At 42.2% G+C, this 22857-nt stretch overlaps 2 protein-coding genes across 3 annotated transcripts; both read left to right on the top strand.

The window, feature by feature from the left end:
• The first annotated feature begins 1205 nt into the window (after positions 1-1205).
• On the top strand, positions 1206-8039 carry srfbp1 (serum response factor binding protein 1). Of its 2 annotated transcripts, none has more exons than XM_063010051.1 (3): positions 1206-1271; positions 3786-4360; positions 6173-8039. In XM_063010051.1, exons 2-3 carry the CDS (start codon positions 3803-3805, stop codon positions 7769-7771), a joined length of 2157 nt encoding a protein of 718 aa, XP_062866121.1. In that variant the 5' UTR covers positions 1206-1271; positions 3786-3802; the 3' UTR covers positions 7772-8039. The 2 variants fall into 2 exon arrangements, with proteins under 2 accessions (XP_062866121.1, XP_062866112.1); XM_063010042.1 differs by having other exon boundaries at positions 1217-1271; positions 3783-4360.
• Positions 8040-10015: 1976 nt separating this feature from the next.
• e2f3 (E2F transcription factor 3) lies at positions 10016-22257 on the top strand. Its single transcript, XM_062989614.1, has 7 exons — positions 10016-10246; positions 16336-16438; positions 16603-16822; positions 17479-17637; positions 19078-19192; positions 20918-21056; positions 21854-22257. Exons 1-7 carry the CDS (start codon positions 10016-10018, stop codon positions 22111-22113), a joined length of 1227 nt encoding a protein of 408 aa, XP_062845684.1. The 3' UTR covers positions 22114-22257.
• The last annotated feature ends 600 nt before the right edge of the window (positions 22258-22857 follow it).

Raw genomic sequence — 22857 nt, 5'->3', positions numbered from 1 at the left:
AGGAGTGGGTGAGTGAGTAGGTAAGTGCATAGGTGAGCAGGTAAGTGCAGGAGTGGGTGAGTGGGTGAGTGAGTAGGTAAGTGCATCGGTGAGCAGGTAAGTGCAGGAGTGGGTGAGTGAGTAGGTAAGTGCATAGGTAAGCAGGTAAGTACAGGAGTGAGTGGGTGAGTAGGTAAGTGAGTAGGTAAGTACATAGGTGAGCAGGTAAGTGCATAAGTGAGTGAGCAGATAAATGCATGAATGAGTGAGTGAGTAAGTGAGTGAGCAGACGTGCATTGGTGAGTAAGCGGGTGAGTGAGTAACAAAGTGTGTTTGAACAAGTGGATGAGAGGGAGCAAGTGTGTGGTTGAATGAGTGAGTGAGTATGCAGGTAAGTGCATGAGTAAGTAAGTAACTGAGTGGGTGAGTAGGTGAGTGAGTGAGCAGATAGGTGCATTGGTGAGTGAACAAGTGAGTGAGTGGGTGAGTGAGTGAGCAGGTAAGTGCAGGAGTGAGTGGTTGAATGAGTGAGTGAGTAGGTGAGTAAATAAGTGAGTTAGTAAGTATGCAGGTAAGTGCATGAGTGAGTAAGTAACTTAGTGGTGGAATGAGTGAGTGAGTGGATGAGAGTGAATAACTGAGTGGGTGAATGAGTGGGTGAGTGAGTAAGTATGCAGGTAAGTGCACGAGTAAGTAATTGAGTGGTGGAATGAGTGAGTAAGTAGGTGAGTGAATGAGTGAGTGGGTATGCAGGTAAGTGCATGAGTGAGTAAGTAACTGAGTGAGTGAATGAGTGAGTGAGTAGGTGAGTGAATGAGTGAGTGGGTATGCAGGTAAGTGCATGAGTGAGTAAGTAACTGAGTGAGTGAGTGAGTAGGTGAGTGAATGAGTGAGTTACTAAGTTAGTAACGGTTTTAGGGTTGCAATAGATTGACACCCTGTCCAGTTTTATGTGGCTGGACTGACCGCGACCCTGACCGGTATTAAAAAGTTAGTAAAATGAATGAATGAATGTAGGAATACAAATACATTCGTAATAATCGAGAATGGATTCAGGGAGTCGGCTCTGGAAATCGACTCCCTCAATGCCAACACCTGGAATCTGAGTCTGAATCGACTCTGGTTCCGAACAGCTCCGTCAACAACTCCACGCATGAAGCCCCGCCCCCTTTTTTGATGTGTCTGTCCTCACGTGTTGACGTCACACAACATGCTGTTTCCTACGTAGCTCATCATGGCGGCGCTCGGTGGGATCTAGCTCCATGCGTCCATCTGATGCTTGTGCTATAACGGTATGTAAGAATGGTGACGGAACTGGTTTAATGGATGTTATAGGGGATTAATTACTGGGGTGTGTATAGTTTAAGCTTCCTACAGTAATGATTTGCTTTAGGAGGAACTTGGTATGCTTGATAGTGTGCTGTTCTCTCTGTGCCATGCTGTAAACACACATTCAACCTTCTCTAAACACTCAAGTGTATCAAACTAATCATGATCAGAACGTTTACATTATATACATTATATTTATTTGTTCTGCTGTAATTACTTCTTAGACCGGTGCTTCTATTTATAGCTTTGAGGAATTAACACATGTGGAATCATGTATAAAAGAAGTTATGATAATAAAGTGGATCCATTATAATTCATAATGTCTCATCATATAAACGTTTTATTAGTTTTGGACTATAGGGGTGTGGGCTCGGTGGGTAGCACTGTCACCTCACAGCAAGAAGGTCCTGGGTTTGATCCCCAGGTTGCGCGGTCCGGGGCCTTTCTGTGTGGAGTTTGCATGTTCTCCCCGTGTCTGCGTGGGTTTCCTCCGGGTGCTCCGGTTTCCTCCCACAGTCCAAAAACATGCAGTCAGGTTAATTGGAGACACTGAATTGCCCTATAGGTGAATGGGTGTGTGTATATGTGTGGCGCCCCGTCCAGGGTGTTAGTGTGTGCCTTGCGCCCATTGAAAACCGGTGGCCGGTGACCCTAATTGGATAAGTGGGTAAGGCAGTGAGTGAGTGGGACTATGGGGGTTTTGCTGAAAGAGCGTTGGGGTTGAAGTTAATACAATACATATTTTATATGCAAAAAAAGTTTGCAGTTGTAGCCTAGCAGTGAAGGTACTTGACTAGTAATCAAAAGATCGCTGGTTCAAGCCCCACCACTGCCAGGTTTTCACGTTGGGCCCTTGAGCAAGGCCCTTAACCCTTAATTGCTTAGACTGTATTCTGTCGCAGTACTGTAAGTCACTTTGGATAAAAGCGTCTGTTAAATGCTGAAAATGTAAATGTATTAGTTTTGGAGTAGGACTATGGGAGTTTTGTTGAACAAGGGATGGGGTTAAAATTAATACAATACATATTTTATAAGTATAATAATCCTGCTCATAATAATTAATGTTACTATAATTATTACAAATAACCACAATAAAGAAAAATAAATTAGTACACACACACAAACGTGATCTTTTTAAATCTAATCACTTAGTATTGTTATTATGTGTTGCAATATTTATATTTATAGGGAAATGTCTCTGCCTGAATATGCAAGTTTAGGTTTTTTTTTAGTTTTCTTTTTTTTTTTTACAAAAGTTAGTTGTCGGGTTTCTTATTTATTAGGATTTTAACGTCATGTTTTACACTTTGGTTACATTCGTGACAGGAACGGTAGTTACTCATTACACAAGATTCATCAGTTCACAAGTTTAATATCAAACTCAGTCATGGACAATTTTGTATCTCCAATTCACCTCACTTGCACGTCTTTGGACTGTGGGAGAAAACCCACGCAGACACTGGAGAACATGCAAACTCCACACAGAAAGACCCGGACAGCTCCACCTGGGAATCGAACCCAGGACCTTCTTGCTGTGATGCGACAGTGCTACCCACCGAGCCATCGTAAACAACATAACAACCCTGCTGATAATAATTAATGTTACTATAATTAATACAAATAACTATAATAAAGTAAAGCAAAATAAATTAGTACACTCATAAATATGTCATGTTTTTAAATAACCACTTAGTATTGTTATTATGTGGTGAAATATTTATATTTGAAGGGAAACGTGTTGTGGTTTTAATGATTTTTGTAGCTTTTTTTTCTTTTTACTGAAATCTGTGACTGAATGGTTGAAAACAAACTTCTGTCTAAATTGCCCCAATTTAAGTTCTTTTAAACGTTTGTTGTAGGGTTTCATTTGACTGGTTTGCTGTGCGAAAATTGTACATTCAACAAGGGCGGCACGGTGGCTCGGTGGGTAGCACTGTCGCCTCACAGCAAGAAGGTCCTGGGTTCTTTCTGTTTGGAGTTTGCATGTTCTCCCCGTGTCTGCGTGGGTTTCTTCCGGAGGCTCCGGTTTTCTCCCACAGTCCAAAGACGTGCAAGTGAGGTGAATTGGAGATACAAAATTGTCCATGACTGAGTTTGATATTAAACTTGTGAACTGATGAATCTTGTGTAATGAGTAACTACCGTTCCTGTCACGAATGTAACCAAAGTGTAAAACATGATGTTAAAATCTTAATAAATAATAAACAATATACTTTCAACATTTCTGAATGTATAATTTTGATGAAATGAACGGCTGTTGTTATAGCTCTATTTTTATAGCTTTATTTTTTTTAAGTCGATTGTCCGACAAGCTCATGGTCAGATGTATAAATACTGTTGGCTGTATGGTGTATATTAAATGATTAAAGTAACAGTGGTTGAACATTTATCGATTATATTGTTAAGTATTGTCTTTCCTGATGAACTGCTCGTGTCCTCTGTGCTACTTCTTTAACATCCTCATGTTTCTCCAGCAGGTCACAAAGACGAAACGATGCCAGCAGCACTAAACCTCAGCAATGAGGTTGTGAAGATGAGGGCGGAGGTGAAGCGGGTGAAGGTGCTCATCATCCGTAAGCTCACCCGCCAGAGCACAGCCCTGAAGAAGAAGAAAGGGACGGAGGCCGACCTGGAGAGGAACCAGAGGAGAGCGGCGAGGTTGCTCGAAGAGGTCCGTGTGCTGAAAGCTCTCGCGCCGGACGTAATAACCAAGACCGCTCTGCAAAGTGACATCAGCTTTGAGAAAGTGTGCCAGAATAAGGACACCAGCCTGTCGGAACGTGCGACCGCCCGCGTCGCCGCCCACCCTGACTTCAGTAAGAAAATCCAGAGCATCAAGACCGCCGTCGAGGCTTTCAAAGCCGAACGGACGGGCGCTGCTGAAAAAAAGAGCGCAAAACAATCCAGAGACGTGGATCAGGAAGAGAGTGATGACGATCTGGGTAGTGATGATGAAGAGGAATCAGAAGATGAAGAATCTGAGTGTGGTGATGATCTGACAGAGCAGATCTCCACAGCAGAAGAGCAAGAAGCTCCAAGTACAGCAAAAGAGGTTTGTATGCATAAATAATCGCAGCTTCTTGTCTGATGAACCTGTATTGTGATGTTATACTGATTAAATTAATCATAAATTAAATCTATACACCCGCTGACTAGTCCAAAATGTAGCGTATTCAAACAAACAGCATATCTGGAGGACTAATCAGCCTGTTCTTTTCTTTTCCACTGCAGGATACCCTATGATATGATATTTAGTAGTTGTTTTCATTGCCACATGACCAGTACTGTACTTAAAAGGTACCAAGAATACCACAACTGGCTCTCTGGTACCCCTTTTCCACCAAAAAAAACGTGGTTCTTGAACCGGTTCTGTTCAGGTTTCTCTGAATTTTGGTGTTCTGTAGAGAACCGACGCACGTTTCCACCAGTTTTTGAGAACCAAGCATCGTCATCATCGGTGGGTGTTACTTACTAAGAGTTAAGAGTAGTAATGGAGGAGTGTGTGGATTATGTGCGAGCATTTGTGCTGCTGTTACAGATGTTTGTTTTTATGTAAAAAGCAGCGATCTAACTATCGGTGATAAGAAGACGTGACGTGTTTGTCTCAGTTGTTGTTTTCTTTAGTTTATTGACGTGAGAGGAGTTTTGCGCTTCGCTTTCACCGCGACTCTCGGCGCAAATAACTGATTTGCTCAGCGCTCGACTCGAGCGGTGAAACATCATTAAAGTTCCACAACATGAACATTAATCTGTGTGAAATAAACGTCAAATCCACTCTAAAATACCACGTGTATCTGTGTTTAGCTGGATTTACTTCACGTGTGTTTATGCAGCTCGGGAAGTTGAAAAAGCTTCATGCTTTATTTTTCACGTTAAGCGTTTTTCGTTCTGTCCGGGTCACTTTTATCTCGTAATATCACACAATTCATCTTTTTAAAGACGCTTTGAAAATATAAGCGGCAAACTGGCTCGAAATGTAATCAGGTAAAGTTTAAAAGATAAAAATGCAGCGATAAGCTCCATGAGACTCCAGCGGACAGCATTGTTGCTAACGTGCTATGCTGTACAACATGACACGCCCACTGACGTCACGGTTCGGGCTGAAAAACCAAGTATTCTGTGGTGCTAGATTGGCCCGCTAGTTCACTGTCTGGAACCTCTTTTTTCCGGTGGAAACACGTGGAACCGGTTCAAAATCAAGTTCGGGAACCGGAACGGGCTCTGTGCTGCATCGGTGGAAAAAGGGGTATGGGTTGAGCGAGAAACATTGCAGACCATTGATTGGTCAAACAACATATTTAAAACTCACCTGCAGTAGATGTTATTTATTAGACAGTGATAGCTCAGTGGTTAAGGTACTGGACTAGTAAACAGAAGGTTGCCGGTTCAAGCCCTTCCACCACCAAGTTGCCACTGTTGGGTCCCTGAGCAAGGCCCTTAACCCCAAAAGTGTAAGTCGCTTTGGATAAAAGCGTCTGCTAAATGCTGAAAATGTAAAATTAGACTAGGTGGTGGGTGGTGCAGCGATACAGTACGCTATCCCACTACTTCTGAGATCTAGGGATTCAGGGTTTGAATCTTAATGGTGCCATCACCCGTTTAGGCGTCTGCATGGACACGATTGGCTAATGTCTGAGGATAGAGGTGGCTGAAACAGCCTAGTCATTGGGATACGCACTTATCTCCCCCTTGGGATATGCTAAGTTTGGTATGTGGACCATGGTGGCAACCCCTATAAATGCGAGCAGCCAAAAAAAGTCGGGACTGGGGCAATTTAGGGCTAGTAATGAGGTAAAAACATAATAATAATATGATGTCAACAGCTGTTTTTACATGTTTTTAAGCACTTTTATTTTCCTCACAGAAATCATCAGACAGCACACCCCCAGAGGTGTCCAGAATGAGGAAGGAGGTGAAGAAACTGAGGGTGCTGATCATCCGCAAGCTCACCCAGCAGATCACCGGTCTGAAGAAGCCGACGGCTGAAGAGTCAGAACGTACAGGAAACCAGGAGTGTGCTGCACGGCTCCAGAAAGAAGTCCAAGTGCTGCGGGGACTTCAACCTGACTTTGTTACCAGAAGGGCCCTCGAGGGCATCGTGGATCTGGAAAGAGTGTTCCAGGATCCGGAATCCAGCCCGGCGGAGAGAGCCGCAGCGAGGATAGCCACACATGCGCGGTTCGTGAAGAAGCTTCAGGTTGTCCGCTCAGCAGTCGATGAGGAAAAAGCCAAGGCGGCAAAGGCTGAGGAAAAAAACAGCAAAGAGGAGGAAAGTGGCAAGGTGGCAAGGGCTGAGGGGAGTAATAGCAAAGAGGCGGAAAGTGGCAAGGTGGCAAGGGCTGAGGAGAATAATAGCAAAGAGGCGGAAAGTGGCAAGGTGGCAAGGGCTGAGGAGAATAATAGCAAAGAGGCGGAAAGTGGCAAGGTGGCAAGGGCTGAGGAGAATAATAGCAAAGAGGCGGAAAGTGGGACGATACATGGTGTAGCTGATGAGGAAGATGAAGAGGACGATGAGACAAATTTGAATGATGCTGATGATGGAAGAGATGATGCTGAGAAAAGAAAGGCTAAAGATCCTCCCTTAAAGAGGGTGAATATTGTAAAGCGTCCAGTTGAGTCCAGATCTGCAAAAGACAAGCCATCCACCACAAAATCACATTTAGGAGAGACTGAAAAGGCTTTGAAACCCCCCGGCAATCTAAAAAGTCCTAAAACTTTAGAAAAACCTGAAGTCATCCAGAAAAATCCTTCCAAGACGAAGGAATCGGCACCGACTCCGAAACAAGCGGCCAAACCTGCGACCAAGAAGCCGGACAATACGGACGATGAAGATGACAGCGAGTCGGATTTGTCAGATTCTGAGGAGGAGGAGGAGAAGGAGTATTTCGACGACAGCACTGAGGAACGTTTCCATAAGCAGTCCTCCCAGTCGGAGCAGAGCGATGACGATGACGACTTCTTCCTCGGCAAAGTAAGCAAATTCAAGAAGAAACGCAGCTCATCTAACGCACCTAGCAAGGAGAAAAATGACTCTGAAAAACCAGCCGAAGGAGAGGACACGACAGAATCTAGTAAGGCATCTCAGTTTAAAATGCAGTCTGTCTTCTGCTCCGCTCTGTCGAAATCCAGCGGTCCCAATCAAAAAGGGAAACCAGGAGGACCAAAGCCACCGCGCTTCCAGAACCAGAAACATTCCGATGGGAAACCGTCCTGGTTTAAAAGCCAAGACTCTGGAACTGACAAAAGGCCATTTCGAAATCAAGGTCCAAGGCAGACTGGTCCAGCAGGTGACCGCAGAGGCCAGCCTTCAAAACCGGCATTTGACCGACACGATAATAAACCAGGCAAGCAGTCGCAACAGGCCCTGCATCCATCGTGGGAGGCCAGCAGGAAAAGGAAAGAACAACAAGCTCAGATCACAGCCTTCCAAGGAAAGAAGATTAAATTTGATCTGGATGATTAACCTGATCTTTTTGTTTACTAATTCTTCCATTGTATGATGTTAAGCAGTTGTTGAAAATATAGCAGGCAGTTGTTTAACAAATACTCGTGTGAGATCTGATGTTTAGTTCTTTAGTTTTGTACAGGAGTTACCAGGCTGATATATCTCACAAGCAATTGAAGTCATTAACACATGCAGAAAGCTTCATGGTCCTGGTCTGAATAACATCGTGGCTTTATGTCATTTTATTTGTAATAAATGATTTTGTAAGTCCAAAGTGGGCTTATCATCCATGTGAACAGTTCCTAAAAAGGGTGATTCTGGGTGTCCAAGTCTTCTTTATTAAAAACATCAGGTGTGCAAAAACAATACAGGTAATTCAGCTGTAAATCAGCTCCAGGTGAGATTGAGTTGTTTTAATTGGAATACAATGAGGCACAGTTTAATCTGCAGATCTTGAGGCTGTAAAAATGCTGGTGCTTTATCACTGTCTGTAGGACTACCATGACTTGGATGTAGGGTGTCCATACGTCCAGTTTTAGGGAGGACGGATTGGTTTTTTTATCTGCCTGATTAAAGTCTGGCTCAATGACTGGACAGAGACGCCTTTATTTTCTTTTTGAAGCTAACCAAATGCTTGTAACGATCATTATTAATTTAACTGTCACTTGCTTTACGAACATGTCAAAAGAAATTATTGTATTTCATTGGTTTAAAGCCACCACTTTCTGTGAGGACATCCAGCCCTGAAATGCCAGTTAATCACTTAAGTTTTAATAAATGTTCCTGCTGTCAACATGCCAAACCGAAAACGACGTACAGCTCTGAGTGGTCGACTCGCCGCCCTTCCATTTCGAAGAGTAGATTATTTTCATGCTTTTTGTGAAGTATCACGATGATATTTTTGTAAATGTGGTGAGTAGAAGAACATTCATTAATATGGGGATTTTTAGTTTATTTTGTTGCATCACAATTATATCAGTTAAGGTTGTCCTAACTACACACTGTCATGCGCCCCTTTTTTGGGGGGTCTGATGCCCTCCTTTTTGGGGGTCTGATGTCCTCCTTTTTGGGGGTCTGATGTCCTCCTTTTTGGGGTCTGATGTCCTCCTTTTTGGGGGTCTGATGTCCTCCTTTTTGGGGTCTGATGTCTTCCTTCTTTGGGGTCTGATGTCCTTTTTGGGGTCTGATGTCCTCCTTTCTCGGGTCTGATGTCTTCCTTCTTTGGGGTCTGATGTCCTTTCTGGGGTCTGATGTCCTTATTATTGGGGTCTGATGTCCTCCTTTTTGGGGTCTGATGTCTTCCTTCTTTGGGGTCTGATGTCCTTTTTGGGGTCTGATGTCCTCCTTTTTGGGGTCTGAGGTTCTTTCTTTTTGGGGGTCTGGTGTTTTTTCTTTTTGGGGTCTGATCTTTCTTTTTGGGGGTCTGGTGTTTTTTTGGGGTCTGATGTTCTTTCTTTTTGGGGGTCTGATGTTCCTTCTTTTTGGGGTCTGGTGTTTTTCTTTTTGGGGGTCTGATGTTCTTTCTTTTTGGGGGTCTGGTGTTTTTCTTTTTGGGGGTCTGATGTTCTTTCTTTTTGGGGGTCTGATGTTCCTTCTTTTTGGGGGTCTGATGTTCTTTCTTTTTGGGGGTCTGATGTTTTTTTGTTTGGTGTCTGATGTCCTCATTATTGGGGTTTAATGTCCTCCTCTTGGGGGTCTGAAGTTTTACTTTTTGGGGTCTTATTTTTTTTTAAAAAATCACCATGTTTGATATGTATATGTATTAAATACAATAATTAATAAGAATTTTTTTTATTGTTAATGTTTTTCGTCACTAAAGCAATTCGAGCCCTTCTGAAGTCACCGCCTTCTGCGTTCTGATTGGTTCGTCTCTCGCAACGCGGTGTCGAATCACGACGCACGGCGTAGCAGAAGCGACCAATCGCGTTCGACATGCAAATCCGTTTCAAAAATTTCCCGGGAAATCTGAGTTTCGCGCGAGGATGTGTTTGGCGGGTAAAGCGCTTCCCCCTCCATTCATTGTCCGCTTCCTGGAGCCATTTTTTAACCGAAGCGGCTCCCGGGGAAGTTCAGCGTCTCGTCGAAATCGCTTCCATCTGACGCTTCGGAGCGACTAATGTGTACATGTTCTGGGCTCGTTTGATACATAAGACTCTTATTTATCAGTATTGATGATTATTTTGATTGTCTGTGGGTGCGTTTTGTAGTAAAATACACTTAAAGCAGGAGAGGAGGTACATACAGGGAATCCAGGGAGGGAAGATGAGGAAGGGAGGCTCGACTCTTGATCCGAATATTGGACTCATTTCGGGGTCTGATCGCAGGACTGCAGTTTTTTCATCACCCACGTTTATCCAGATGCTCTCCTCACCCTCTCAGGGTAATAATGCTCTTAATAATGCCCTGGGTAATTCAGTGGGCAGTTTGTACACAACTCCTCTGCAAGGATCTGCAGCCAGCACAGGAACACGACCAGCTTTAGGAAGACCGCCGGTAAGTGTGTCTATAAAGGCATTAAATAGTGCATTATTATTACAATAATTTAGTCCTTGTTTACTACTGCATTGTTTATAAATGATGGTCGTGCAATGGTGCATGTAACTGGTTATTTAATCCTGATGATCCACTTGAATTGTGCAGAATAATAGTTCACTTTCCAAACCATAATGCATCAAAATGTGCATGTGGTACAACAGCAACCACAATATAATAATATCCATTTAACAAGGGAATCTAATTAATCTGAGACATTGAGAAGAATCGATTTATAGGAAATGGCAAAAAGAGGAAGAGGACGACCAACAACAAGATGGATGGATACAATGAGAGCACAATAAATGGGCCATTAAGAACCCTAAAGACCCAAATTGAAGATTGGATGTTCAGGATAAGTGCTACCCACATAGTCACCAGGAATATGAATTAACTTGACCACTCTTATTAATAATAATATTAAACCAGGGAGTCTGTCATGTTTGTATTTTATAGCTGTAAATATTACAGTGGAATAAAGGCCTGTCAGTTTGTGTTTATGATAAGAACCTATTCATAGGAACAGACAATTATGATTGGAGATGTTGAAGGTAAAAGAGGACGAGGACGACCAGCAAGAAGATGAATAGATACAATGAGAGCACAATAAATGGGTCATTTAGAACCCTAAAAACCCAAATTGGAGATAGTATGTTCAGGAAAAGCACTACCCACATAGTTACCAGGGATTAGAATTAGCTTGACCACTCTTAATATTAATAATAATAATAAACCAGGGAGTCTGTCATGTTTGTATTTTATAGCTGTAAACATTACGATGGAATGGAGGCCCGTCAGTCTGTGAGTTGATTAGAAGCCCACAACAAACGATTCTCAATCTAAATTCACGTGTCCGCATGTAAAACGTTATGATAAGAACCCATTCATAGGAACGGACAATTATGATCGAAGATGTTGAAGGTAAAAGAGGACGAGGACGGCCAGTAACAAGATGAATAGATACAATTAGAGAGCACAATAAATGGGCCATTAATAACCTAAAGACCCAAATTGAAGATAGTATGTTCAGGAAAAGCACATCCTACATAGTCGCCAGGATTTAGAATTAACTGGACCGCTCTTAATAATAATAAACAAGGGAGTCTGTCATGTTTGTATTTTATAGCTGTAAATATTATGTTAAAATGGAGGTCTGTCAGTTTGAGAGTCGATTAGATTAGGAGTCGTTTGTTGTGGACTTCTAAACAAACACGAACCAGAAGGAAATTTATGATAAAATATTCGTAAAAGATGTCTAGAAATAAAAATAGATTAGTCACTTTTAATGTTTTTATAGTATTAACGACTGACTTCGGAGTGAATCACAGAATCGACTTGATTGTTTTTGGAATCGACTCCCCAGTGTACAATCATTTTCGCTCTCAATTTTGCGTCTTTTTACGAAAAGTACTGAAATTTTGTAAATAATTTTGCCTCAGCTTTGTATGAAGGACAATAATTTGGTATACAAAATAAACTTAATGAATGACTTAAATGTGTTTTGCCTCACACCCTTAACTAAACATCGATGGCTAAGTAGTTTGGTTAGCTAGCATTAAAACTCTACGAATAAATGTCAGTTTGACTCTGTTATATCGTGTGTTTAATATGTTTTTTTAAATTGATTATCATTAAAACATGTTTGATTTAATCTGAAAATGCTGAAAATTACAATACACATATACAATCTTTCCCTGTTGTTGTTTGGGTCCTGAAATGAATCGAATCAGCGTCGATTCAGAAAGTTCAGAATCGATTCGATGACTCGTGTAAAGTGACAAAGTATTCGTAATTCACTTATATTAATGACTAGGTTCAAATTGTTGAAACATGTTTGTCGGCATATATCGGCACACAAACGAATAAATAACTTATTTAAGAACTTGTACCATTCAATCGCGACCGAAAAACTAATGGCTAGCTTGTTTGGTTAGCTAGATGCAAAGTAGTAGATAAACAATGCAATTCAATGCAAATTTACACACTTTGTGGTGTAAAGTCGTGCACGTAATGTTGAATTTTATAAATATTTATCGTTTTCTTTGCATTGAATTGCATAGACGAATTATCACTTTTGACTGTAGCCCTATAGTATCGTTTGATTTTGGAAGAGTCGACTCTGATTTTGATTCCTGAATCGATCGAAAAGTCTTAGCCAACACATTTTCTTAATTCTCGTTTTCATCAGCTTAGCTGCAGAAGTATATAAAATAAATAATATCCTGTAAATTTATATTAATTCGACGCTATACAAAGAAATATGTTTTCTAGTGAACTTTTGTTTTGGCGCCGACTCCTCATACTCGACTCCTGAGTTTGGTGAATTGACTCGGTTCTTTGCGGATTCGTCTCCCAGTCCTTGATTTGTTTCACTCTCCGCTAATTTAACTTATTTCTATCAACTTTACAACTTTAATTTTGAGAGTCAGCATCAAAACACGGTGAGAAATCAGTAGTTTGGGGTATAACATGTTACTTTACTCATTGAAAGGCTTTAAATGGCGAGTAGCAGCCTAAACAATGATGGCTAACTTGTCTGGTTAGCTAGTTGTGAATGTAAATGCCAGTATTAGTGTTTAGTTTAGTTATATGTCACTCAGCTTTTTATTTGTCGAAATGATTATCTTTGTACTTTTCTCTTGCTTTAGCTAGAACTTTATATTTAAAGGTAAGTAAAGCTGCTACAATGCAGGACAAAAACAGGCCTGAGCTTCTTAAAACTTACAAATTACAACTTAATATCTGTTTACTATATAACTGCACCACATTGAGAGCAAAGGCTTTTTATTGTATGCAGTGTATCAGTTAAGAGCCTTAGACTGTTAGTTTATACATAGGAGAAATACAGTGTTGTACAAATTGTCCATACCCAGCTCCAAATAAGTTAGGGCAGCTGGTATAATGCACATAAAATGAGAATGTCTTTTACAGGTAATAAGATAAATATATCTAACGATTTAATGCTTTACATTGAAAACACATGGGTATACAATATGTTATAAATCATAAGATTTAGTAATTTACAAGCATGAATAGGTTGAGGGTTGGGTGAGTGAATTGTCCACCAGTTAAATAATGTTTCTTAGTGCAGGATTGCACAGATTTTAGAGGTTTCACCATCTACAGTCCTTGACATTATTATAAGAATCTTTAATACTGGTTAAAACCAATATTTGATGCCAGAGTCAAGGCCTTTGTTCCCTCAGATGGCACTGCATTAAAGCTGGATATGTTTCTGTAATGATGGAAAGTGGTGCTTGGGAATACTTGTCAGTAAACGCAGGTCATCACTGCATCTACTAGCTTAAAACTCCATCGCATGAAGTGGAAGTCATGTATATCGTGTTATGTGGAGTTTCTTCACAATCAGGGTTTGTAGATTAAAAGGGAACCGACACATTTGACTGGTTTTATTGGCAAATATAAGATTTTTGTGCAAGCTGCCACAAGCTGCCTGATTGTGTTTATTTTAAGCGAAAGGCTGTCTAGTGAACGTAGTTCTTCACTTCTTGAGAGGAATTGATGCCACTGGTCAAGTTTTCGTTGGACTTTTATACATATATGAGTGGTTTTGTTAAGACATAGTTTGTTTAAAATGCTTGCATTGGAATAAAAAGAAGAAAAGAAGCCAAACATGACCGTTCGTTTTTTTTTAACATGAACACTAGGACTGATTTTTAAACTCCCCTCATGTAAGTGGCTTCCACCCCCTACATAGTTCACTATACATTTCAATAGAGAACCATTTGGGATTCAAGTCAAAGCCCTCAGTTTGTGTCAGGATGGGGGTTGGGTGAAGCTTTTTTATTAAGGTGCCTCCACAGTGTTGAACTTTAGAGCAGATATCGGCTCAGATTAAAGTTCAGTGTTTTATTCTACAGACCACCATAAAGGAAACTGATTATACAGAAACATGGGCTTGTCTTCACTAGGTTAACATGCAGTTTCCCTCCAGACTAACACTAAACAGCTTCACTAGTTCATCATGTAAATAATATAAAATTACTGGCTTGAGTACACCAATGGTAAGTGAGGGGCGACTCTCAATTCGGTGAGAATAAAAGTGTGTTTTAGCACTGCTCTTAATTCGAATCAAGCATAAGCTGACAAATTTAAATGACAATATTAACTGATGGTCTGAACCGAACGACTCATTAGTTCATCAGTTAATCATTGACCTCCCTAAATTAGTCACAAAGACTTCAATCAGGCTTGATTTCTTTGGCATTGTGTTTGGTATTAAGCTTTAATGTGTTCTTTTGCGTCAAGAGCAGGTGGATATTATACAAGGATGACTAGATTTACAGTTTATATACAGTGGTAGCTCAGTGTTAAGGACGTTGGACTAGTCATTAGAAGGACACGGGTTCAATCCCCATCACTGCCAAGTTGCCATTGTTGCCTAAATCTTGCTGGAGTTGTTTCAGTTGCCAACCTGAATTCATTTGCCAAACAGATGGAACCAGGTCACATACCTCAGACACCCCTAACAGGGGGTGAGGGTACTACTTACTGTTAAAGCTGCCAAACTCCCATTACAGTTAAGCATTTATCAACAGAATGCATAATTTACCACCATAAAAGATGCCAATTTAACATAGCACCAACTATAAAGGAAATCAAGGATCAATATCAGTGTTTCAGCTCATCTCTCCCCCCCCCCCCCCCCCCCCCCCCCATTGCAGTGTCCAATGAAATCACTATTGCCAGGAAAATGGCCAATAAGCTGTCCTGGCATTAAACCCCATTTAACTAATTTTTCCGTTGGTGGTGTTGGTCAAGCTGTTTTTATTCCAAGAAAGAAACCAGCTGTGGATAGAGATACTAAAATACGTCTTCACCAAGCACTTGGACACGTTATGACTTGGACAGGGGTTCAGGCGGCACACTGACTAGCACTGTCGTCTCACAGCAAGAAGGTCCTGGGTTCGATCCCCAGGCGGGGCGGTCCGGTCCGGGTCCTTTCTTTGTGGAGTTTGCACGTTCTCCCCGTGTCCGTGTGGGTTTCCTCTGGGTGCTCCGGTTTCCTCCCACAGTCCAAAGACATGCATAATAAATTGTCCAAGACTGTGTTCGATAACCTTGTGAACTGATAAACCTTGTGTAATGAGGAACTACCGTTCCTGTCATGAATGTAACCAGTGTAAAACATGACGTTAAAATCCTAATAAACAACCAATACAGGGGTTCCTCCATGCAGCTCATCCACCAGACCCTTCCGTCCTTCACTGTATGCGCACAGCCGATTGTGTAGAAGTAGGGATTCCAACATGAGCCCCCCCCCCCCCCCCCCCCCCCCCCCCCCCCCCCCCCCAGCACTCTTGTACTTGTGCTTCATTGTGTTCAAAGATAAAATGAAGACGTGAAACAAGCATTCACGTCACCTGATGAGAACAATAAGCTTCATCGTTTAGAGTAAATGTGTAATGGTGACTGGCAGCTTGACGGACGTGTATTGAAAAGGTGCAGCGTCGTAACTTGACCTGAATCCCGACCCCCTTTACAAGACCCTGACCCCTGCCGAGGCTCGGGGTGCTCAGTCGTTTTCTCAGTTGAGTACTCGGTGTGAATGACAACCAGTTTCATCCCTATTCAAGCAACCCCAATTCAAGTGCTTGTTTTTATGCTGGTCTAATAACTACGGTGTGAAATTGACTGATTACATTTTTTAAAACCATTCCTTTTACCAAAGTACAGAAGTATGAATACGAACGTCTGGTTTTCTGACAGTGTTTTTTATATACAGAGGTTCATTCTGCAGATGGAATGGGTTGCTTGCGATGCAATGCAGCATTGTATTCCACTCGAAACCTCTCGCTGTCGCCTGGCCATTGTGGTGACGCTGGATTATCTATTGATTTTCCACTCCTGGTTTCATCAGTGAAGTGTTTACACTGTTTAATGAGTCAGACGGGTTCAGTGCTAGAACTGCCGTAACGCTCGTCTGTCTTGTTTGCTTCAAGATTAGCATCGATCGCTTTATTGCTGTTCGGTTTTGGCTGCAAGGTGATGGTCATTTCTTATTCGACCACGAATATTTTTCTCTGCAGGCCAAACGCCGCTTGGAGTTGGACATCGGGGATCATCAGTACACCGAACCGGCAAGAATACCGAGGGGGCGCAGAGCAACTCTACGAATGAAGAGCCCCAAAAGTATGTAACATGTTATCAAATTACTCAGTAGCATCTTTCCTATACTGCTGCAACCACTTCTTTTCACCTGTCAGACAGGACAAGTTTACACAGAGAGCAGTGTAGCATTTAGAGAGTCAATAAAATGCTGTACCAAACTAACACTTCCTCCTGTACGTCACCAGCTCCCAAAACCCCTCCCGAGAAGTCGCGATACGACACGTCGCTCGGCCTCCTGACCAAGAAGTTCTGTCAGCTGCTGGCTCAGTCCTCCGACGGCGTGCTGGATCTCAACCAGGCTGCCGATGCTCTCAACGTCCAGAAGAGGCGCCTGTACGACATCACCAACGTGCTGGAGGGAGTGCGGCTCATCAAGAAGAAGTCTAAGAACAACATCGAATGGCTGTAAGTGTGTGTGCGCGCTGTGGTGTGTGTACTGGCATGGACTCGAATAACATTCTCTCTAAATATATTAAAGGTTCATCAACCACTTAAGCTTGGTCAGTGTCACTGAGGGTCCTGTTTCATCAAGAACACCCCAGACAGAGTGTTAGTCCAATGTAGGGCTTCTTAAACATAGCTAATCATGTTTAAGGGGTTTGAATCTCTGTTGTGGTGGGCCAGTGTAATGCACCACAAATAGTCCTGTACAGTCCTCTGCCACCCACATCTCCAATTGAGAATTGGGACACTATAAATTGAACATGATGGCTATTTAATTCTCTTTAGTAGCTTCCACAATATTTGGTGATATGTTTAAATATGGTCTTGTTGATCTGCCATACAGCTAAACCCACAGTTCACAATGATGATGCTCTGCTGTTTCAGGGACTGTGTGACTTGCCATAATTGGAACCAGGGTCTTCGCTCGCTTCCTTGTTTTGTAGTTACGTAGTTAAACCTTTGACTTAATTCTTAATTTGATTCTCCTGCTGGACATTAAGTTGGCCGTCCTTGCTAGAAAGTCCTCCAGTGTGGTTGAATTAAGGCAATTCTGCAGCGAAGAAGTTTGTTTGTACCCTGATGTGTAAATGTAAACAGGACTGCGCTGTGTGTCGCAGGGGTTCGAGTCTGCCCTCGGAATCGGGTCCGCTGGTTCCTCTGCAGAACCTGAGCAGAGAGATGATCGCTCTGAGAGACGAGGAGAGACGACTGGACGAGCTCATTCAGACCTGCACCAACAACGTTCAGCAGATGACCGAGGAGATGCACAATCAAAAATATCCTTTCGTGCTTTTCAGTGCATTTATCAGTATTAAATGTAACACAAGAACAGTTTTAACCTATGTTTCAGCCATAAAAATATTAAATGGACCAAAATACTGTATAAAGACAAGATAAAATGGACTAAAACATAATAAATAAATAAATAACACCCAAATAAATGAATAAATCAGTATTAAATCGGCTAATTAACACTGACTAAGCCCGTCCAATAATTAGAATTGAGAAATACAGACCAGTACTGTTGGTTTGCTCTGCCTAGTGAAGGAGAGACGTTTTATGTGGCAAATGTCTTCACAACTGGATGTCCATCAACTGGATTTCTATCTAACCCAGATCAATAATTCTGTGGTCCATAGCTGGTCTGATCTCTGGTTACTGTTGTTGTGGCTAGTGACGGATCCATAGCCACAGTAACCACAGTGGTTTATAAAGCCCATTCAGTGTCTCCATGATGGGCACATTTTAGTTTTAAGCTATTTTTTCCCCTTCCTCATACTTTTCGTATTGGCTTTGGCTATGAACAGCACATGAGCAGCAGTATTAAACTTCCTAAATTTGGATAATCTGCCATTATTAGTCCATACTTACTTATTAAGTGACCAGCTAATAGCAGCACACTCAAAATCAAATGCAAACCTGCTTTTGATGACACATTTTGGCGATTGGGTGTTAAGGGTCTTGCTCCGGTGTTTTTGGTGGTGAAGGGGCTCGAACCAGTAACCTTTTGATCAATAGTCCAGTGCCTTAACCTTATGTCAAGATGTTATCATGTCACTCCTGCACTCTTACATACATGCTGGTACTTTTAGATCTGTGTAGGCAGCTGTAGCCTAGTGGGTAAGATACTGGACTAGTAATCAGAAGGTTGCCGGTTCAAACCCCACCTCTGCCAGGCTTGAGCAAGGCCCTTAACTCTCAATTGTTTAGATTGTCTCAGTACTGTAAGCCGCTTTGAATAAAAGCATCTGTTAAATGCCGAAAAATGTAAATGTGTACATATAGATTCGTCAGATGCACTTTAATCTGTTGGCTAAATAAGACGTCGCTGTCTAGGTACAGTGGGAGCCTAGTGGTTAAGGTACTGGGCTAGTAATCATAAGGTCGCTGGTTCAAACCCCACCACTGCCAGGTTGGTGCTGTTGGACCCTTGATCAAGGCCCTGAACCCTCATTTGCTTGAACAGTATACTCCCACAGTATTGTAAGTCACTTTGGATAAAGGTGTCTGCTAAATACCGTAAATGTACTGATTTCAGTTTGAACGTGATAAAACGCAGCTGTAAAGATTTAAAAACCTTCTCATAAAGTACAATGTACAATAAATGCTGAGATTAAAAGCATACAGTATGGGTGTGTGTACAATGGGCAGTTTGTGTTGTGATAATAACACAGCACAGATTCTCAGATGGTTTGGATTTCCTTATCTACGCTCACGTATGCCTATGTCACATATCAGGACGTCAGAAGAATCAAAAGCTTGCAGGATCAGACCGTGATCGCTGTGAAAGCCCCGTCAGAAACTAAGCTGGAGGTGCCCGATCCAAAGGAGGTAAGGAAACGAATCTTCTCTCTGCTGGTTAGCTTATGGTGACTATTCATCTTGTGATGGGAAGGAACCAAGGAGGAGTTTTGTGGGCTGTCGGTTTTTGTTTTCTTCTTTACGGCATTGATTTATTTTCATCAACTGCTTCATCCTGGTCAGGGTCATAATCCTAGTCCTAGCCAATCCTGCCAGTGTGGAAACCCGGCTGTCCGATAGCACAGCTGAGATAAAGACCCAGATTTCAGCCAGATACAGGGTTCTCTGTAAGCCACAAAATAAATAAATCAACAAATTTTAGCTGGCACAGACACGAAATAAACTTGTACACGTGCACCCCCTTGTGGCGGCTTTACTTTACATCTTGTAAACCACAGTGGAATCAGATAGCCATGTCTTATTAATTAAGTATATTTTATTTGAATTTCGTTTTGATGTATTTGTTTTGCCTGGCTTGCAATAAAAATCATGGACAAAATATGGGGCCCTTTGGGGCCCTGACCTATGACATGTTTTATTATTTCACACTGTGTGCAGCATTGACGTTTAGTTGCTTGGATTTTATTAGAGATGGGACGATCGATCGGCTACGAATCGGTATCGGCCGATTTTTAATCAGAATATGCGATCGGCGATATTTCCTAAAAGTAGCCGATCCGATCGTGTGATCTATAAAGACCACGTTAAGTTAACAGCTCAGTGGATTGATCCAGAATTTGAGCTATGAAGCACCAACCATCACATCACCATTCATCAACAATCGTACAGAAACCATCGTGAAAGCTCTTACGATGTAATTTTGCTGATTGTAATATTTACTTTAAAAAGATAATTCAACCCGGTCACATCTGAGTCGATTCTATCAGCACGTTATATAAACTCCTGGTTCACTTTGGTAAATCGTAAGCGGTTCTTACTTGTGATGTAGATGAGAACAGAAGACGTTACAGAGCCAATCAGAGGCAAAAGTTTATTCATTACCAAATTCGTTAGTTCAGGATCATCTGCTGAACTTTTAGCTCTTTAGACGGAACGAGTCTGACGGTCGGTTACAGATCTGTGGTAATAGCAGTTTAATTAAGCTTTTTAATGAAGCTTTTTAATGTAAGAGAGTCACACAATGTTCTGTAGTAGCTGGTGTTTATTTAAAACCATGACATTTAATTAATAACAGTAAACACGGAGAGATAACCGAGAAGAGAAACTTACGCTTCACATAAAAATGAATCGACTCATGAATCAATGAATCACTTATAGCGATACTGTGAACAAAGCGTCTCTTCTAAAGGCACAAACACACACACACACACGCGCGCTGCTCCGGTTTATCTTTACTGTGAGGCTCTTTTTAAGTTTATTTAAAAATAAACTTAAAAACCCGATCGGAATCGGCTATCGGCCGATGTCCCTGAAAGGAGATCGGAATCGGTGCCAAAAACCCTGATCGGTACATCTCTAGATTTTATATTTACAGCATTTAGCAGATGCTTTTATTTGAAGAGACTTACAATTTTGACTGATACAGAGCACGCTATTCCACACCGAGTGCCTTACTAATCAGCACAACAGTTAAAACTAGGTGGTAGTGGGGCTTGAGACCTTTTGATCACTAGTCCAATACCTCAACCACTATGGTTATAGTGCATGTTTGTCTTTTTGATGTTAAATCACTGATATTTTGGCATTAATTTAAGCTAACCGATGCATTACTGAATTTCTTTATATTTTATGTAGAGTTTACAGGTGCATTTGAGCAGCTCCAAAGGCCCCATCGACGTTTTCCTCTGCACGGACACCACTGATTCGGCCGGTCCGATACAGAACGGTATGGATGTGAACGGAAACGAGACGAACCTTCTCCAAATGTCCAAAGGTGAGCCACGTATGCTCTTGACATGAGCCACTAATGAGCGTCCGACAGGTGCTTATTCGCAATTCATTGTTGTCATTTCATGACGGACATGCAATGAAATGCTTTGAGCTCGTGTAGTGTTGCTGGTAATAGCAGTACTCGAGTACCTGGGTTCAAATCCCTGGCTGGACTCACAAATACACAAGGTGCATGGTGTTATGTGAACCTATCCATTAGAGGGACTCTTTAGTGCTCTCTTAGTGCAGGTCCCAAGCCCAGATAAATAGGATGGATGTGTCAGGAAGGGCATCCGGCCCTAAAACTGTGCCAAACCAAATATGCAGATTCAACTGCTTTACTGGCAGACCAAGTCTGACCGCACCTATTAAATGGTACATGTAACCGTGGCTTCTTGGCTGAGGTCATGCACTTGGCTAGCTCTATTTATATGGTCACTGAGGAGCCTCCAGCCCCGTAGTACTTATTTACTGACAAGGTAGCACTGTCGCCTCACAGCAAGAAGGTCCTGATTGGAACGGTCTGGGTCCTTTCTGCGTGGTGTTTGCATGTTCTCCCCTTGTCTGAATGGGTTTCCTCCAGGAGCTCCAGTTTCCTTTCACAGTACAAAGACGTGCAAGAGAGGTGAACTAGAAATGCAAAATTGTCCATGACTGTTTGACATTCATTTGAACTGATGAATCTTGTGTAACCAGTAACTACCTACCTGTCCTGTCATGACTAGTTTTCTCTACGTCACCAGTTTGTTTGTCCAAGTTGCATTTTGCATATTTATGACTATTTGTTTCTCCTTGCAGAAGGTGCTAAAGTCACAGGAGCTGCAGATGCCGGCCAGTCGAACGGCGTCCTTGGCAAAAGCAGCGTGGCACAGACTGGCGCAGCACCCCTGTCCCCCTTCAGCTCGTCTCTGTCCTCCATCCTGGGGCCGTTCGTGACCCTCTCGCCTGCACTGCTGGGGGACGAGTACCAGCTGGGTATGGATGAGGATCAGGGCATCAGCGACCTCTTCGACTCCTGTGATTTGGACATGCTGCCTCTGGATGAGCTGCTCATGGTGTGAAGCCGCACGGGACGGGCGTGTGCGTTCGTTATTGATGATATTTCAAATACTTGAATTGGAACAAAGTGGACTTCGTGAGACTGGACGAGTCTGATGTGCGTAGTGGTCACGTTTTGGTACTTTTGATACCCAGTGATGTTTTTAGTTTTGGCGAGGGGGTGGGGGAGGGTTGTGTTGGTCGTCAGACCTGGGAGAATGGTTTGATTTTAAGTGTGCTGTGTGAATAGTGTAGTTCTTGATGAATGGTGCTTGATCTTGATGTCTGAGGTTGAGCCACTGAGCTGGTAACCAGGTAAACTTTTTTCCCTTTGCAAACAAGGATTCTGCTCATTTTACATGGAAACTATGGACTCACCGGTCGCTTTAATAGAAACACCTGTATACCTGTTTGTTTACAGGTAAATCTTTACATGCAACAGTAACACGGAGGACAGTTGTAGCCTAGTGGTTAAGTTATTGGACTGGTAATTGAAAGGTTGCTGGTTCAAGCCCAACCACTCCCAGGTTGCCACTGTTGGGCCCTTAAGCAAGGCCCTTAACCCTCAATTGCTTACAGTACTGTAGGTCGCTTTAGATAAAAGCGTCTGCTAAATGCCGAAAATGTAATGAAGGGGAAATGTGATCTGATTGACTCACTGAACCTGGTATGGTTGTGGTTGCCAGATTGGCAGCTTTGAGTATGTCAAAAAATACTAATCCTACATTTACATGCTGGACAGTCACTAGCATTTACACAGAATAGTG

Source organism: Trichomycterus rosablanca, chromosome 2 (assembly GCF_030014385.1).
Source record: "Trichomycterus rosablanca isolate fTriRos1 chromosome 2, fTriRos1.hap1, whole genome shotgun sequence".
Lineage (NCBI taxonomy): Eukaryota > Metazoa > Chordata > Actinopteri > Siluriformes > Trichomycteridae > Trichomycterus > Trichomycterus rosablanca.
This window is presented reverse-complemented; position numbering and strand designations above follow the sequence as displayed.

Excerpts from the sequence above, each read along its gene's own strand:
- srfbp1 (XM_063010051.1), top strand. The coding sequence starts at position 3,803 with ATGCCAGCAGCACTAAACCTCAGCAATGAGGTTGTGAAGATGAGGGCG. Across the intron at positions 4,361-6,172 it reads CTCCAAGTACAGCAAAAGAG|AAATCATCAGACAGCACACC; the intron begins GTTTGTATGCAT and ends TTTTCCTCACAG.
- e2f3 (XM_062989614.1), top strand. The coding sequence starts at position 10,016 with ATGAGGAAGGGAGGCTCGACTCTTGATCCGAATATTGGACTCATTTCG. Across the intron at positions 17,638-19,077 it reads GAGGAGATGCACAATCAAAA|GTATGCCTATGTCACATATC; the intron begins ATATCCTTTCGT and ends ATCTACGCTCAC. Across the intron at positions 19,193-20,917 it reads AGGTGCCCGATCCAAAGGAG|AGTTTACAGGTGCATTTGAG; the intron begins GTAAGGAAACGA and ends TATTTTATGTAG.